The sequence below is a fragment of the Temnothorax nylanderi genome, unplaced genomic scaffold, assembly GCF_030848795.1.
Source record: "Temnothorax nylanderi isolate EJ_2023f unplaced genomic scaffold, tnyl_v1.0 TNYL_tig0362_pilon, whole genome shotgun sequence".
Taxonomy (NCBI): Eukaryota; Metazoa; Arthropoda; class Insecta; order Hymenoptera; family Formicidae; genus Temnothorax; species Temnothorax nylanderi.
Genome location: NW_027249424.1, coordinates 1 through 18,365, shown reverse-complemented (window position 1 = coordinate 18,365; position 18,365 = coordinate 1). Strand labels below are relative to the sequence as shown.

Sequence of the window (18,365 nt, the reverse complement as noted above, 5' to 3'; positions counted from 1 at the left end):
TTTATTTTGTACTGTTAGTTTAATTAATTTAGTTATATTTTTTTCCATTAACATTCCATTTGTTATAGTGATTGTGCAGTAGAAAATCTGAAAAAATAAATGTTTTTAAAAAGTAAAGATAATATATATTTTGAAATCTATGTATTTTATGTAAACATAACATTTAAATTTATTTGCAGTTTATTTTAGAACATGCCAAAAAACAACGTTTCATAAGCTTTCTAAGAAAGTTAAAAGACAGAAAGTGAATGTTGAAGTTGTAGAAGAACTCAATTCAACAGATTCTTTAATTGAATTCGATCAGTCGCATATTCAGCAAGCACATGCTTCCGTTAAAAGCCAAAGTTCCGTAATACCAGATTTTCTTCATAATCAAAAAGAATCTGAACTTTCTCATTATTCTTAACTTTTTCATCATTCTGAACTTCCTCACCATTCTGAATTTTCTAATAATTCTGATCATTTTGAGTACTCTGAACACTTTGATTTCGAAAATAACGATAATTATAGAGATATATTTAACATTAACAGACACACCGGCAACAATAACGAGGCTCATTCAAATGACAACGATGATAATTCTGAAAACTGCGAGAATAGTGATGAGAATAAAAAATATTCGAAATGTTTCGTGAAAACAAGAGTTATAAAGAAGAGTTATAAGAGTATAAAGAGTTATACTCTTATAGTCTTACAGAAGAGTTATAAGAGTATAAAGAACATGTAATATTATGTAATAAAATGTTTCATTCTACTTGCCGTTTGAATCTGATTAAGGCAAAATTGTAATATTAGTTTGAAATAGAAACAATTTAAAACAATTTAAAATACAAGGGAAATGCTTTAGTTTTATAACTATCATATTCTTGCAATATTAAAAATTTTACATATTCTTTCTTTGATTAAAATATTTCTCAAAATAATCTTGGAACTGTTGATGAAATATCGTGTATTTTTTTATCTGTAAAAGTTTAAAGTTTTGTTTGAATAGTTTAAAAGTTTTGTTTGAACGGTTTAAAAGTTTTGTTTGAACAGTTTTTTTCTGCTGTATATTAATTTCTATTACATCAAACACTACAAAATTCACTTCGGTTGCTTGCACCTAAATGATGTATATTATTCTTTTGTTATTTCTTTCTGACAACAGTACTGCATTATTCCATCGTAATCGACGAACTATGCACATTGTGAACATTTGTTTATTTCAATTTTGCATTCTTGCAAATAATAAATCGTGTTTCAAGTTTGAACTAGTTGTTTAAATATGCACGGTAGTTATTATTGTATGATTAAAGAAAGGAAAGTTAGTAGTATTAGGCTTATAAGAATATTGTTTTAGATGCATTTTCATAGAAATTATACTCGTGTTTTCAGTAAGATTCTATAAATCCTTCTTATACCGGCCAATGCATTATCTGCGCACGGAGTATGTGTTCCAGGCATTATATAAGATTCTCGAGTGTTTACAAATATTGTATGTGCTGTTGACAAAGTTAAATGTTTGCATATGTCAGTAAATTCACATTGTATAACATTTACTGTAATTAATATATAATTAATTATTTTATTGCCACCGTTAGATTTTATAAATGTCTTATAATGTTTTATAAATATAAAGATTTCTTTTAACATATGTATAAAATAATTTATTGTAAATCAATAAAAAATTATATGCTTTTTATAATTTAATGCTTTTAATTTTCCCTAAAAAAATATATTTTAGTATTTATTAATGGCTACGTAACAAGGCTTGCTGCAATTTGGCGTCAAGCTGTGTCATCAAGATTTGCTCTGTATTTGGTGCCAATTTGCTGTTAAGTATTGTTCTCAAATCTTGTTTGATATTTGATATCAATTTGGCGTCGGGTTTTGTCAACAAACTTTGATAGCAATTTGTCAACAATTTGCTGTTAGATTGCTGGCAAGCTTTGCTCGGTATTTGGTGTCAATTTGGCGTCAAGTTCTTTTGTCAAGGTTTGCTCGCAATTTGGCACAAATTTGCTGTCGAGCTTTTGTTGGCAAGCCTTGTTCACAATATGGCGCAAATTTGCCGTTGAACTTTTGCTGTCCTGTTTTGCTCGATATTTGGCGTCAATTTGGTGTCAAGTCATGTACACAAGCTTTGCTAGCAAAACACAAGCGTATTGCAGACACAGATCGCACCGAATTTGTCGACAAGTTTTGCGCGTATTTGGTGTCAAATTGGTTACAATTTGCTGACAAATTGTTTACTGGGATATTTGTTGCAAATTCTAATTCTTCCCTTATGTGTTGTAACACTGATAACACAGATCTTTTACTTATTCGAAATCGCATTATGAATTCGATGTCATATCAACCTCCCGTAAGTTAGCCGGTCAACTTCGACTTTATTAATTTTTTTTTTTTTTAATCGTTTGTTGGTCGTTTGTTGGTGATTGTTGGCCTAATTACAACGTTTGTTGGTTCTTAATTTTTGTTTAAATTAAAAAAGAAAAATTAGCCTTAAGTTAGCCGGAAAAATTTTATTTTTAATTTAAAAAAAACCTAATTGATGCGTAATCGTTTGCTGATGATTGTTGGTCTAATTTTAGCGTTTGTTGGTTTATTATTAGTCTTAAAAACGAAAAAAAACGAAAAATTATCTCACATTAAAGTAATCGAAGATTGGTTTATTTGCCTACGACTTAAGGTTTATTTCTATCAATTTAAGGCTAACATCTATAAAACTGGCTATGAATACGGGCCTTAACATCGGCAGAAAATCATTCGTATGTATTTAGCCGGAAATGAACGTCTTTTTAAAGAATCTCTATATGAAATCGTTTGTATTTCGTATGAAGACTTTTGAAGTGCAATTGAAAAGGTTTGTGAGTCATTCGTTTACATGTAATTAATTATTTATTTTTACACCATGCATTTAGCCGAAATAGATAAATTAATAAAAGTTTTTATATGGAATCGTTTGTATTTTGTATGAAGAGTTATGAAGTGTGATTAAAAAGGTTTGTGAGTCACCCAGATAATTTTAATTAAATATTTATAAACTCGGTAATTGGCCGAAATATAGATTTTTAGTTATTCATGTTAAAAGAAGAAGGCGCTAGTGTTCCCGAAGGTCCGTCTGCAGTCAGAATTAATATAAACGTTTTAAAAATTATTTTATACTGAAATAAATAAATATACAGGCTATAAGCCTGTAGCTATAAGCGATAGTTGCTAATTAAGTTTGTCACTCATATATTTCCATCTTGCAGAGGACCTCCGTAACGAGATCAAAGATGTACCAGCTGTGCAGGGTGAAGAGGTTATCTCAAATGCCCTGCCATAGCCCAAGAGCGACTCAAATGTCATTACCGCTGAGAAGTACTTCTTGCCATTTGAGTTAGCATGTCAGAGCAAGTCACCGCGGATTGTGGTGACACAGCACTGGACTGCCTGCATAAGTTAATCGCATATGGCCATCTCACTGACAATGTGCCTGATTCAACGGAGCCTAACAAGCTGCTGATTGTGCGCATTGTCGAGACAATTTGCGGTTGCTTCAACGGTCCACAGACCGATGAGGGTGTGCAGCTGCAGATTATTAAAGCTTTGCTGACTGTAATGACAAGCCAGCATGTGGAGGTACACGAGGGTACAGTACTGTTAACAATTCGTACTGTTTACAACGTTTACTTGGCGTCGCGCAACCTGGTGAATCAAATAACAGCCCATCCCTTACGAAAAAGTAGTACAAGCAATCCCTATGTACTCTACGCTATGGCTCAATCGACCCCACGCATGGGGTCCACTGTGACAAACGCAGCATTTCGAAATATCATTATTTTCGCAAAATATTTCTGAAAATTTACTTCTTAAATCATTTACAAACAAAGTTTATTATATTAAACATCGAATAGTCTTATTTATATTATAATGAAGTTATTAAAATTTTTAAATTCACATTTTTAATGTGATTTGAAAAAACGTGGTTCAAGGGTGCCTACTCTCCCCTACTGCGCCTGTACCATACGTTAGTATCTCACGATTATTTGATAAATACTAAAAGAGTACTGGAGGGAGTACTGGTGGGAGTACTGGGGGAGTACTGAATGAGTATTGGATGAGTACTGGGAAGGAGTACTGACGAAGTCAGTATGGTCGAATTTAGTAGTACTTTGAATACTTATGTCTCCAGTACTTTCACCAATACTTTTTCCAGTATTAAAACCAGTACTACTTTTTCATAAGGGATGCGACTCTCACGCAGATGATCAACGTGATCTTCGCGCGAATGGAGACTCAGGCGGAGGAAGAGAACGTGAGGCTTGATGGGGAACATCAGCAAAAGGGTTCTGTCATAGCAAACGGCGAAACTGAAGCCGAGCTAAGTCCAGAGAATGCTCCTAGTAATGATAACATTGATTCTCAAACAATTGTCAAGAGTATTCTTGATGATGTAGTAAAATCTGTGGTGCCATTGGAAGAGGAAGTCAGTTTGGAGAACGGCAGTCCGGAGGACAACGGTGACGAGGCGGCTGCTGAGAATGACAACATGATAACTGCGAAATTCACCCATGTGCTGCAAAAGGATGCAGTCCTAGTGTTTCGCGCTCTCTGCAAGCTCTCTATGAAACCGCTGCCGGACGGCACTCCCGATCCAAGATCGCACGAGCTCCCTTCCAAGATCTTGTCGTTTCAGTTACTTCTGGGAATCTTGCAGAATGCCGGTCCAATATTGCGCTTTAACGAGAAGTTTGTTATCGCCATTAAACAGTACTTGTGTGTCGCGCTGTCGAAGAATGGCGTGTCTTCGGTGCCGGAAGTGTTCGAGCTGTCGTTAGCACTGTTCCTGGCGCTGCTCGCCCGTTTTAAGATGCACCTCAAGATGCAGATTGAGGTGTTCTTCAAGGAGATCTTTATGAACATCCTCTAGACCTCTAGCAGCTCTTTCGAGCACAAGTGGATGGTCATACATGCGCTTACGAGGATCTGTGCGGATGCCCAGAGCGTCGTCGACATCTACGTTAACTATGATTGCGATCGCTCAGCAGCGAATCTCTTCGAGAGGCTCGTCAATGATCTCTCTAAGATTGCTCAAGCCGCTCAAGGTCGTCAAGCTCTGGAGCTAGGTGCATCGCCAAATCAGGTGCGTTATAAGAAAGAGGATGACAGGATAGATGTATTATTTGGAACAGAGAATGTTCTTCGAGACAACCAATATAAAGTTTTGTTTGTAATATTAGTGTCTTGCTCTTTCAGGAGAAATCCATGCGCATCCGTGGTCTCGAGTGCCTCGTGTCTATTCTGAAGTGCATGGTGGAGTGGAGTCGGGATCTTTACGTGAATCACAGCGTGCCAGCGGATCAGCAACCATTGTCAGATCCACCGGATACGATGCCAGAGACCTCGCTACCGCGTTACGGCAGCGCTGGTAGCCTCTCGTCGGCCAACTCCAGTCTGACTGGCAACAAGGAGGTGCCGGACTCGCCGGAGCAGTATGAAGTACAGAAACAACAAAAAGAGTTATGGGAGGCCGGTATCGAGATCTTTAGCCGGAAGCCCGGCAAGGGTGTGCAGTACTTGCAGGAGCAAGGACTGCTCGGTACCTCGCCGGAGGACGTGGCCAGGTGGCTGCACCTCGACAAGACCGCCATTGGAGACTTTCTGGGCGACCATAAACATAACCAGGTGACGAGGAGAGAACAATTGAAATTAATAGACTATACTAATTATAGACATAAATAGCGACCATGGTTGATCAACTCTAAATCATGTTATGATTATTGCGCGATAATTATTGTTAATTAATTAAGATAATGACTAATTTTGTTATACCGTTTGCACAGGTAATGTACCATTACATCGATCAGATGAACTTTGCCGAACGCGATCTAGTAACCGCACTCAGGTATTTCCTGGAGGGCTTTCGGCTGCCCGGCGAGGCACAGAAGATCGACCGACTAATGGAAAAGTTTGCCAGTCGCTATTGCGAGTGTAACCCTAACAACGGCCTCTTCACGAGCGCGGATACAGAATCGAATCGAAGATAAATCGGAAAGTAATGCTAAAAAAAAGGAAAAGTTTTCCTGCAAGTTTTAGACAGTAATAAATTGTTCTTTTGATTAATTTCAGATACTACCGATGATATATTAGCGAAATACAGAAGAAAGCCAAGCGCAGCTAGCGATACAGCCTCGGTCGAAAGCAATCAGTCCCGTACAAAAGAGGTGGAAGACGAAAGACTTTCAATCGATCCGAATAATGTAGAACTCTCTTATGCTTTTGCGGATGCTAAAAGAAAATTACGTATGGTACTTAGCACTGCTGACCTTCAACAGATTCCATGGAATACTTCAGAGGTATTTATTGTATTATTTTTCAATCATGGCGTACACAACAAAGTGTAATTTTTTTATGGATTACTTAATTACTTAATGTTCAAATATTCGCATATAAAATTTTATTACAGAGACATTGTTGGTCGCAGAAAGAAAACGAACTGGTTGCGTTTTTACAACTACAATTGGCAGAAGCTATAAACCTGCAGGATAGGGCATTAATAGCTCATCTTCATGAAACTTTACGTTGCGTGCGTCTATTTAATGACGATAGATGTAGAAAGCTCTTCAAATCACTTCGAGAGGATTATCAAAAACGATCTCCTTATATCGCATATTTAATCAGATGTCGTCAGGTATTGCTGTCGACATTAGCTCACTTAGATAGGTACTGTTTATATATAAATATCATCTTTGTATGTAATGTATAAGTAAATGTGAGATGTTTAAATGTAAGATGTTAACCGTTTAATAATAATATTTTCCAGATTATGCGTGCGAGTTAAGTGCGATCGGGATGCTATCAATAATCATCTTGTATCCGTTTGTGTGAGGGTATTTTTGGAAAAAAAGGAGGCTTTCCTCCTGCGTTTCTGCGAAGAGTTTAAAAAGCTTACGCTAACTGACGAGAAACAGGATCTCGTGGATAATTTTCTAGGGAAGGTCCACGCAGAAATGGACAACGATCCGATCTGGCAATGTACATGAATATAATTATTTATCTCGCAATTGATCTTAGCGGAGTGATCAGAGACGTCTGAACTTACTTCTTACTTTCAGCGGCGAGCACCAACCAGTTAGATTTGGCGAGAGTCGTGGTGGAAAGAACCGTCATGGCACGGGTATACCACAATGCGCTCTATCTAAATGAAGATGGAGATATATATAGGGACCAGCTTCTTCACGGTCACATCAAAAAGTTGGCGAAGGTCGTAACTCCAAATCACAAGGACCTACGCATTCCAAAGGTTTATCATTATGAATGCCCCTGGTCATGGGCGCAGGCTGAATTGGCTGTGATATTGGCGTATAAGACTCCTAGGGATAAGTTGCAGTGTGTATTTCGTTGCGCGACTACCATCATGAATCTCCTCTCCATGGCGTCGGAAAGAGGCATACCTGCTGCCGACGATCTGACTCCCGTGCTGGTCTATGTCATAATCAAGGTATGCGATTGAAAAGAGAATATGTGATTTTAGCAAGAAGAGTGATTGTTAACGTGTGCTTAATTTCAGACTAATCCGCCGTCGTTGTATCGACTGTTCAATATGTAGACAGCTTTTATGGGAATCGATTGGAGGGAGAGGAACAATACACAGTTCTGCGCCGCGATCGAGTTTATTAAGACAATGGATTAACAGTTTCTCAAGAGTATCACGATAAATAAGATTAGATTCGATGCTGGTGATAATGTAGAAATGTATCATAATCATAATTTGATGATTTCATAAAGAAGAAGACCAATATCTTGTGTAAAGCTAGCTGAACAGTTTTATACTTCCAGTATCTTGATTAAAATTCTTAAATAGCCTCTTAAATAGTCTAACTGTTAGTTCTTTCGCACGTTATTATGTAACATTAGCAAAGACTGAATCAGATTATACGTAAAGTGTGGCTTTATCTTTATTTGTAACTCTATTGTACAATTTCACAGGACATCGAAAAAAAAGAAACGTTTAGATATTCTATAATTTATGTGTAAACAATACAGAACTTATAGAGAATTGATAACCATTTAGCAGGATAAACTGTGTTGGCGTACTCTTTCTACATGCGCACCTTCCCCAAGAGCCGAGACTCGAACCAGATCCGTGAAAAATATCGCCACTTTCGTAGAGCTTTTGTACAGTTTTACTCTAGGATTATGTATCAGAAATATCGCGAGAGAAAGAAAGACTTCGGAGATTTTTATCCGAATCGATCGACATAAAGAGAGAGCATAGTAAAGAAGCTAGCTTTCGAGAATTTGAACGCATAATACTTGTTAATACTATGAGCGAATTAGTTTACGTCACTCTGTCAAGCTTTAATATTAAATTACTAATAATATATCGATAACAGTAGTTTAATAATAATACATTTAAAAGCGCTCAATTTAAAAGCAGGGCAATCCTAATAAACGACTGAAAAAAAAATTCAAGATGGAACGCAATGGACAATCCGGTTGCTCTGACATGCTAACTCAAATGGCAAGAAGTACTTCTCAGCGGTAATGACATTTGAGTCGCTCTTGGGCTGTGGCAGGGCGTTTGAGATGGAGGTCCTCTGCAAGATGGAAATATATGAGTGACAAGATCTCGCAAGATCCGGCAACTACTGTTGCTGCTCTTCTTGTCATTCTGCATCCGTATTTGCATTACTAAAATAATTTTTCGATGGATCTTTTTTTGTACGCATTGAATCTTACTTCTGCTTGCACGATATTATTCCTACATGTTTTCCCAAGGGCAGATGATAAACATTATGTATGTATAAACTGCAGAATTTTTGTTTTAAGCAAATATTGTCGTCAGGTGACAGCTGCGTATGTGCCCAAATAAGTAATATTGTTAATTTTTTGGTGTTTTTGATGTAAAATCGCGTTTGTTACCCTAGATTTTTGTGTGGACTTTAATTCTGTAAAAGATTTTTGCAATTCTATAAAGCCAATTAAAAGATCCATCGAAAAACGATAATGTCGGTAAATCATACGGCTGCAGGATCCCCTTAAGGCCAATTCCTTTTATAGCGTTTTTCACTGGCAGAGCTGGTGCGCACTCAGTGCACATTAAAGCCGTTGTACACTGATTTAATGTCTAATATTTAAAGTAAAATGCAAATATTTTGACTGATAAAATACCCAGTACATATTTTACCAAATAGTGCAATAAAGAATATTGAGGATTTCATGATTTAATCCGTTTATATTAAACATATACTTTACGTTGGTTTGTGTACGACGGCTTTAATGTGCACTGAGTGCGCACCAGCTCTGCCAGTGAAAAACGCTATTAGTGACACAAGTCGACACAAGTGTCGTTCTGTCTTTGTTATTCATTGAATGCCAAGAAGGACAGAACGATGTTTGTGTCGACTTGTGTCACTAAAAGGAATTGGCCCTTAATTAGCAACTATCGCTTATAGCTACCAATTTACATAAGATGCTCATTGGTCCAGCGGTCTTATGCTAATGCTTATCCAACCTATGCAATTTTGTGTGCGATGGCCTTTATTCTGCATCTTTGCCTTGTATATTTATTTATTTCAGTATAAAATAATTTTTAAAACGTTTATATTAATTCTGACTGCAGACGGACCTTCGGAAACACTAGCGCCTTCTTCTTTTAACATGAATAACTAAAAATCTATATTTCGGCTAATTACCGAGTTTATAAATATTTAATTAAAATTATTTGGGTGACTCACAAACCTTTTTAATCACACTTCATAACTCTTCATACAAAATACAAACGATTCCATATAAAAACTTTTATTAATTTATCTATTTCGGCTAAATGCATGGTGTAAAAATAAATAATTAATTACAATTAAACGACTAACTCACAAACCTTTTCAATTGCACTTCAAAAGTCTTCATACGAAATACAAACGATTTCATATAGAGATTCTTTAAAAAGACGTTCATTTCCGGCCAAATACATACGAATTCGCTGCTGCTGCATTTCACTGTCCATGAGAACTCACCTTTATAGGGACTTTATCCAAGCTGTTCAATTAGGAATGTTCAGTGTAAAACTCGGGGCAGATGGCGCCATGGCGTTCTGTCCTGTCTTGGCGGCGTCACTAACACTAACTCAATATACATGTGTGTGTTGGTGTATCTGTGAGCACATCCGTGAGATATAAGGTCTGTTTTCTGTTGCTGCACTGCTGAACTAGTGCACTCTAGTACAGAACTAGTGTACTAGAGTGCACTAGTTCAGCAGTGCAGCAACAGAAAACAGACCTTATATCTCACGGATGTGCTCACAGATACACCAACACACACATGTATATTGAGTTAGTGTTAGTGACGCCGCCATGACAGGACAGAACGCCATGGCGCCATCTGCCCCGAGTTTTACACTGAACATTCCTAATTGCCAAGAGAGTGGAGAGGTAGAGGGGAGGGGGAAAGGGAGAGGGGGAGGGAGAGAGAGAGAGAGAGAGAGAGAGAGAGAGAGAGAGAGAGAGAGAGAGTCTGTGTGTTTGTAGTATGTGTCGGTCTTGAATAGTCATTATCGGTGCATTCGGTGCTCATATCAGTGAAAATCAGTGAATTCTCTTCCCGTTCGTTTACGTTCGGATAACGATGTTGTGGAATGATGTCGTTTACGTGCTACTGTTATTGCTCTCCGTAGCGATTGGCCCATTTTATCGCAAAATAGAAGGACCTCGTGCGAAACAATGGGCCGGGACCCTTCTCGGCTTCGCGTTAGTGGTCTGTGTTTCAGGACCGGCGGTTTTACATCCGATTATTACCGTTCTCGTTAACGCCGCTATCATAACCAACTTGTCATGGAAGTATGAATTATATATTTTTTGTTCAAAGTAAATCCTTTAATGTTCGATAACTTACGTTTAGAATCGCTCACTGATTCCGCTAAAATTTTACGCAAGTATATATTTTGAAGCGCGAAATATGTATGCAGTAGTCTCCTCTAGTTCAAACTATATTTTTGATGTCAGTCTAGAAATGTGTTTTAATTTTCCGCGAAATTTCTCTGTACCTTCAGTACTCTCTACATCTTTGATATATGTGCGCGCGCCCCATAGGTTCCATATACGTTATGTACATACATATCGACTCACACGCACAAAATAACCTTTAGCATCGCTACTTTAGAGATGTTTACAATATTTATGTTATAGGCGAGAGTCTAATGCATTTAATGAAATATACATATATCGTATATAGATATGTGTATGTTTTGTATTTAATAAATAAATAAAACTTAAGGTGGCGGAATTGCCATTAAATTCAATAGATACATATTTGGAACTCGGAGATTGTATAATATCTCCGTAATGTCAAAGTCCACTTATAAGACTAATTTGAGTATAGAACAAATTATCAAATATTATTGCGTGATTGAGACAATTATCATTTGAAATTGTCTGAAGTTCAGTTAATAATATAATTACTAATCATAGACTACGTTTACACAGCGGCTTATAATCCGGTTTTATAACTATATACGTACTATCCCAGTATCCCTACCAAAATTTTTCTACTTTTTATCATAATGATCACTTAAACATGAGCCTATTTTATACTCTAAACATTTGAATCAATCTCTTTTGATATATAATATACTATAGAAATTAAGTATCAACAGAAACTCCTATTAAGGTTTGTCTCGCAACAAACAAGAAAAATTTGAAAATTTTAGGGGTGACTCGTTTCGAGGGCCCAGAACGAGGCTATTTTTTTCGATTTTTTTCGGAAACTATGCGGCCGATTTATTCTACGTTTTACACATATATTAACACACATTTTATGTAGTTTTCAGAATTTTTACAAGTAGAAATAACCCAGGTAGTACATATTAGTTTCATATACGTTTTTTGAACGTATACATAGTTTCATAACCGTAAAGAACCATTAAGAAACGTTTGAACAAAAATGTTTTTAAAACCATGATTTAAGAAACGTATTTTTTACGTTTCTACAGTTAACAAAAATACCTATTTGTTAAATTTTTCCTTTTAAAATTATAATTTGCTTTATCTATATATATAATAGCTTTAATAGCCTTTTTTGAAACATTTAAATTTATATTGCACTAATTATTGCACAAAATAAATCATTTTATCTATGCACATATATCCACTTATTTACTTAAATTAATTTTGTCCTACCGGTCTTAATCTATTTGTCATCGGACAAATCTGAGCTTAGAAAACTTCCAACAGTTGCAAAATAAACGTTTTGCTGAACGTGGCAATTGAAAGAACATTTATACGTGTGTTCCGTTTTGAAGAACTTCCTGAACTGGTGCACATCAGTAATGCAATTAAGTTAGAGTGAGACAAATATATTTTGTTTCACTTTAACTTATTGCACGAATGTGCACCAGCACAGGGATTCTCTAACTCCTTAACGACAATTTCGGTATCAAAAATTTTATTTTGACCATTTTTCCAAAAAATCGCTCTGTAGCAGCTTGAAGGCGATGCTGCTGATTACGAATATCCTAGTTAAAGTGCGATTTTCTCATTATTTTGGCCGTAATACGGATTTTACGATTCTAGTAATAAATGACTTCTGTCGACCCTTAAAGAGTAAAGCCCGGTCTACAATAATGAGTTGTATCGTAAGTCGTAAGTCATAAGTGAATCGACCAATCAACGTAGAGTGTTGGTAAGATGACAACTCAGCAGTCGTTCTACTGAACGCGACCGTGGTCACAACCGCATCGTATCCCTGTCGTAAGTCGGTGTCATAAATATTGGCATTTGGCCAAATGCCAATATTTATGACACCGACTTACGACAGGGATACGACGCGGTTGTGACCACGGTCGCGTTCAGTAGAACGACTGCTGAGTTGTCATCTTACCAATACTCTACGTTGATTGGTCTATTCACTTATGACTTACGACTTACGATACAACTCATTGTAGACCGGGCATTAGAGAATCCCTGTGCTGTTCAGGAATTTCTTCAAAAAAGAATAGACGTCATAGATGGAATATTCAATGTTAAACCCCGAAACTAATTCAGATTCTCCCTCCACAAAATCTATAGGCCTACGATTTAATTCAGCTAAAACTCTAATAAAAAACACTATAAATAATGGAAATAATATATCATGCATAAAGCTTCTAGAACATTCTCACGCATATCTCAAAGACGTCATAAACACGTTCAAAAGACGTGAAAAGTAGGAATTTTAAATGTCTTTATCTAAAATGTCTTTATTATCATTAAAGTAAAACGCTCATAAAACATTTCTGAAACGTGTGTATGCTACCTAGCTTATATTATCAACAGTGTGTATATCTATGGCTACGGTCAACGTGACGCTACAAATGCTTTGGAGCGTTCTTCTTCTCCTTCTTTCTTCATTGAAAGAAAAGAGAAGAGGAATGCTTCGAAGAATTTGTAGCGTCACGTTGACCGTAGCCTATGTATACAGATTAAACATGAAACAGCTTTTTTGCATAAAAAATATGATAAAATTCATTATTCTGATAATAATTATAATAATAATTATTATTATTACAATAAAAGAATATAGTTTTAAATATTTACTAAAAGATGGAGATGTGGGAATCATTATTGTGTTTAATAATAAAAATATTTATTATTCTGATAATGATAATAATAATGATAATAATAATAATAATAATAATAATCACATTATAGTTAAATTAACTACTACTAATTAACTACTATTATTTTTTCTATTTAGGATCATACAAATTTGCAATAGCGTTTTCTCTTTCTCGAGTGATACAAATTTGATTGCACTAAAAGCAATTAATGACATCATAAACTCTGTGCTGGATTACTATAGACTTCAAATGAATTAAGCACTTGATTGATTAAATTAGGGCAACGAATCTTGTACTTTAAAGCTAAAATAACGTTGAACAGGATAAATTTTATAATATTTATATCATTCAAAATCCATTTTCGGTTGAACATGTGTTTCCCATAAAGCGCTCTCAATGCGATCAAACTTGTATCACTTGAAAACACTGAGTGAAGTAAAGATAAAAATTAATTCTTATATATAGGATAAATTAATTCGAATGCGTTCCTTTTATCAACATAGTTTTACTCGCTGCTCCTCCAAAAAATATGTAATTTTCACACTACTGCCGATAACGGTCTGTTCTTTTTCGCTGCAGCAATAAGTTAACTTGTTGCACTAGTGCAGAAGTGCAGCGAAAAAGAACAGAGACCTAAATTTATTTTTATTTTTATTTTTAATACAAAGATTTATTTAAATTGCAAAAAAGCGACTTTTCCCAAATAAAAATTACAATGAAGATGTCATCTCCAAATGATTTCCAATCGATTCCATTCATAGTAAACTCATAAACTATCTTTATTGCTTATCCCCGCAGGGTTTGCAAGTCGTTTTTATAAGGAACGTTACCCAAACCTTTACACTACTACCCTTTCTCCTCTCACTTCAACCCTTTGGACCAACGGCTTAACGTCTCTTTCCGAAAGACGGAGCCCAGTTTGCTCCGCACAAGAGCCTATCTTGCACGGAGGGGCGCAGCTTCGGAAAAACATTCCATGTTTACATGGCTCTAGTGGACTCGAACCTGGTTCCTCAGATTACGAGTCTGGCGCTCTACCACTAGACCACACTGCCGCCCCCCATTCATAGTAAACATTAAACATAATCGCTATCTGCTAACTTGACGCTCGATAAAATTTTGTTAATAACAGAAAAATATTATTACCCAAATGTTTAAACAATTTTCCTAAACTTTCCTAAATGATTCCCAAATTATATGAAAAAGAATAATTGAAAAATATTCAATTTGTCTGCTAACTCTACGGCGGTGACAGCCGCTCATGAAGTAAGCGCAACAAGAGAACCAATCCGCATCGCGAAAAAACGACAACAATATTTCGATAGATTCGAGTATCGATGACATGCTCTTTTTAGAAGAGGAATATTTCACTGTTACTATTAGGGCCTCTTCGACCAAACTCCGATTAACTTAATCGTTGATTAGTTCATTGAAAATGACCAATCGCAGTTGCTCATTAAACAGATTGACAAATTCGATTGGTCATTTCCAATAGACTAATCAACGATTAAGTTAATCGGAGCTTGATCGAAGTGGCCCTTAGACTATTAACTACACAACTGTCAAAATATGCCATGACAACCGCTCATGAAGTAAGCGAAACAAGAGAACCAATCCGTATCGCGGAAAAGCGACAACAATATTTTGATAGATTCGAATATCGATGATATGCCCTTTTTAGAAGAAGACAATAATAAACAGACCTCGATTTTCACGATTTTTCGACGTAAAGGAGCGACTGGAGGCCAAAAATAAAAGAATATTCTTTTGTTCTGTGTGTGAGGGACAGAACTATTCAAAAGTTTTCAGTCTCTAACTGCAGTAGGTATTAGATAGTTGGATGTTTTGACTCAAAACTACCTACTTCTGACGTCGACTTATCATTAAAGTATAAAATTTTGGATTGTACTGTCACAAGACAATTATTACCTTAAATGATCATTATGATCAAAAGAAGACAAATTTTTGATCGAATAGTATATGGTGGTTATTAACCCTTAGCTGGCACTGTGGGGTATTAAGCGCCCCAGCCCAGTTCAGCTCAAAGGAAGGGTGTCAATAAGGCCGTTTTTTGGCCCACGTCAGAATCGCTCCAAACTGTGGTATTTTCTTCCTACCGATGTAGTTCACAACCTCCTAGAACCGTTTGCTGTCCGAGCAATTAGAGGCTGAGAACGGGCAACTTGAAATCTACAAAATTAATGGAGTTTTTCACATGGTGGTAGTGCCGGTCTCATTTCAGCATGTCATTGTTGGGAGGGAGGGAGGGAGGAAGGGAGGGGGAGGAAGGGTGGAAGGTAGAGGGGGAGGGAGGTAGGGAGGGTGGTAGAAAGGGAAAGAGAGAGGAAGGGAGGGAGGGAGAGAGAGGAAGGGAGAGGGAGAGAAGAAGAGAGAGATAGGGAAAGGGAGGGAAGGGAGGCAGAGGGAGAGGGAGGCAGACCTGGTCCCTCCCGTCTGGTTCCCGTCATTTTCTCTCTCTCGCTCTCCCTCTCCCCCTTCTCTCTCCCTCTCCCCCTCTGCCCCTCTCTATCCCTTCCTCCCTCCCTCTCTCTCTCTCTCCTTCTTTCCCTCTCTTCTTCTCTCTCCCTGCCTTTCCTTTCCTTTGCCCCCCTCTGCCTCCCTCTCCCTCTTCCTCCCTTTCCTCTCTCTCTCTCTCTCTCTCTCTCTCTCTCTCTCTCTCTCTCTCTCTCATCTCTCTCTCTCTCTCTCTCTCTCTCTCCTCTCTCTCTCCTCTCTCTCTCTCTCTCTCTCTCTCTCTCTCTCTCTCTCTCTCCTCTCTCTCTCTCTCTCTCTCTCTCCTCTCTCTCTCTCCTCATCCTCTCTCTCCTCTCTCCCTCTCTCTCTCCCCTCTCTCTCCTCTCTCTCCTCTCCTCTCATCTCCTCTCCTCTCTCTCCCTCTCCCTCTCCCTCTCCTCTCCCTCCCTCCTCTCCCCTCTCTCCCTCTCTCTTTCTCCTCCCTCTCCTCTCCCTCTCCTCCCCTCCTCCTCCCCCTCTCTCCCCCCTCTCTCCCTCTCCTCCCTCTCTCCCTCTCTCCCTCTCTCCCCTTCTCCCTCTCCCCTCTCCCCTTCTCCCCTCTTCCCCTCTCCCCCTCTCCCTCTCTCCCTCTCTCCCTCCTCTCCTCCTCTCTTCCCTCTCTCCCCTCTCCCTCCTCTCTCCCCTCTCTCCCTCTCTCTCTCCTCCCTCTCTCTCTCCCTCTCTCCCTCTCTCCCTCTCTCCCTTTTCCCTTTTTTTTTTCCCCCTCTCTCCCTCTTTTCCTCTCCCTCTCCCTCTCCCTCTCCTCCCCCTCCCCCCCCTCCCCTTCTTCCCTCCTCTCCCTCTCCCTTTCCCTCTCCCTCTCCTCTCCTCTCCATCTCCTCCCCTCCCCACTCCCCTCTCACCTCTCCCTTATCATCCCCTCTCCCTCTCCTATCCCTCCCCCCTCCCCCTCCCCCCTCTCCCCTCTCCTATTCCCCACTCTTCTCTGTTCTCCCTCCCCCCTAACCCCTCCCCGCACTTTACGTGGTGCACTTGATGGTTTTTGCGCCCTGCTCGGGCCATTCGTTGTTGGGAGGCGCCCTGTGCCGTGGCTCTCGTGTGAGCTCAGGATGCGTATTCGTGATCGAAACTTACTGTATAAACAGGCCAAGCCGTGTCGGTTCGAAAAAATTACTAGTTGTAGAATACTATCTCAAAATTCTACATAAAATATATGGCGATCGTACCAAAAGTATATCATATTTAAAAAAAAAAGTACTTTATTTTTTAAAAGTACCGCCTACCCATTTTATTGCTTCCAAAAAATTATGTCCGATAGGAAACTGCTCCAAGATTCTAGAAAAATTTGTTCGTAATTGTACAAGAAAGATATCGGGACTGAAAAAAATCAAGAACATTTATTTATTTTTTAAATCAATGTTTCTGTCATCAGAAACCTTTCCCGAATTTTCCACAAATGTGTCTCAATGATATCTACAACATATTAAAATTTCATCAAAATCGGTTAAGCCGATCAAAAGATATGAATTATTTTCAAAATTTTTATTTTTTACAGCAAAACGGTTCAATATTAAGGGCTAATATTTGACTAAATTGTAAGTGACACTGATAGCAATCAAAGCAAAAAAAATGAGCATAATCCGTGTGGGGGCACATTGACCCTTCTTATCCGGCTACGGCCTTTATTCTACGTGTGTGAATCTAGCATCTCAAGTGTTAGCATCTCACAAATAAACTGCAAATTCACTTGCATCCAGCATAGTTCCACAGTTCCTGATAAGTTTTAACAATAGTTCTGATGAATTTACTATTAAAATCGCGTTTTTAAGAAATGAGATGCTAATTTCCAAAAACACCTGATAGCATCTCATCGTATTTCGAATACATGATCACGGAGGAGTAAGATTCCATAGAGTTCTCCAGTCTAGACACATTCTGTCAATAGTTCTGACGATTAAACTCCGTAGAAAATAATTTATAATTACAAAACCCATCTGATCCCATGTGTATGAAGCTGGCGTGGAAACTCACTAATTGTTTACAGTTCTAGAGTTTCTCTATGAGTTAAACAAATAGTTCCGACCATTAAAGCAAAAGAATTGATTCAGACAAAAAGTTGACTAAGACAACAACTTCACGCTGCGTCTCAATGTGTCTTACAGCAGTTCCCTTACTATATCTCATCAGATTTTGATTTGCAGTTAAAGACGAGTTCTATAAAGAGTTCTGCAGTTTAAAACCAAAAACATCGATTAAAATAACGTAAAAATTAACGAATATAGTGTAACAAATATATCAAGCTGAACGATTTTTCAGAGTTCTGGCTTTT

General features: G+C 37.8%; 1 protein-coding gene, 1 long non-coding RNA gene and 1 pseudogene across 2 annotated transcripts; 2 read left to right on the top strand and 1 right to left on the bottom strand.

Annotated features, from left to right (window-relative positions):
- Positions 1-33: 33 nt before the first annotated feature.
- Positions 34-6,323, top strand: LOC139781779 (brefeldin A-inhibited guanine nucleotide-exchange protein 2-like; annotated as a pseudogene).
- Positions 6,187-8,050, top strand: LOC139781782 (GTPase-activating protein and VPS9 domain-containing protein 1-like). The gene is made up of 5 exons (XM_071720680.1): positions 6,187-6,323; positions 6,434-6,690; positions 6,791-7,002; positions 7,083-7,468; positions 7,538-8,050. The coding sequence occupies exons 1-5, from the start codon at positions 6,273-6,275 to the stop codon at positions 7,574-7,576; spliced, it is 945 nt and encodes a 314-aa protein (XP_071576781.1). The 5' UTR covers positions 6,187-6,272; the 3' UTR covers positions 7,577-8,050.
- LOC139781786 (uncharacterized) lies at positions 7,622-10,378 on the bottom strand. The gene is made up of 2 exons (XR_011720680.1): positions 9,430-10,378; positions 7,622-8,567 (listed from the first exon to the last, which is right to left on the bottom strand). It is a non-coding gene; the product is annotated as an uncharacterized lncRNA (long non-coding RNA).
- Positions 10,379-18,365: the final 7,987 nt, after the last annotated feature.

Excerpts from the sequence above, each read along its gene's own strand:
- LOC139781782 (XM_071720680.1), top strand. The coding sequence starts at position 6,273 with ATGGTACTTAGCACTGCTGACCTTCAACAGATTCCATGGAATACTTCA. Across the intron at positions 6,324-6,433 it reads TTCCATGGAATACTTCAGAG|AGACATTGTTGGTCGCAGAA; the intron begins GTATTTATTGTA and ends ATTTTATTACAG. Across the intron at positions 7,003-7,082 it reads CAACGATCCGATCTGGCAAT|CGGCGAGCACCAACCAGTTA; the intron begins GTACATGAATAT and ends TCTTACTTTCAG.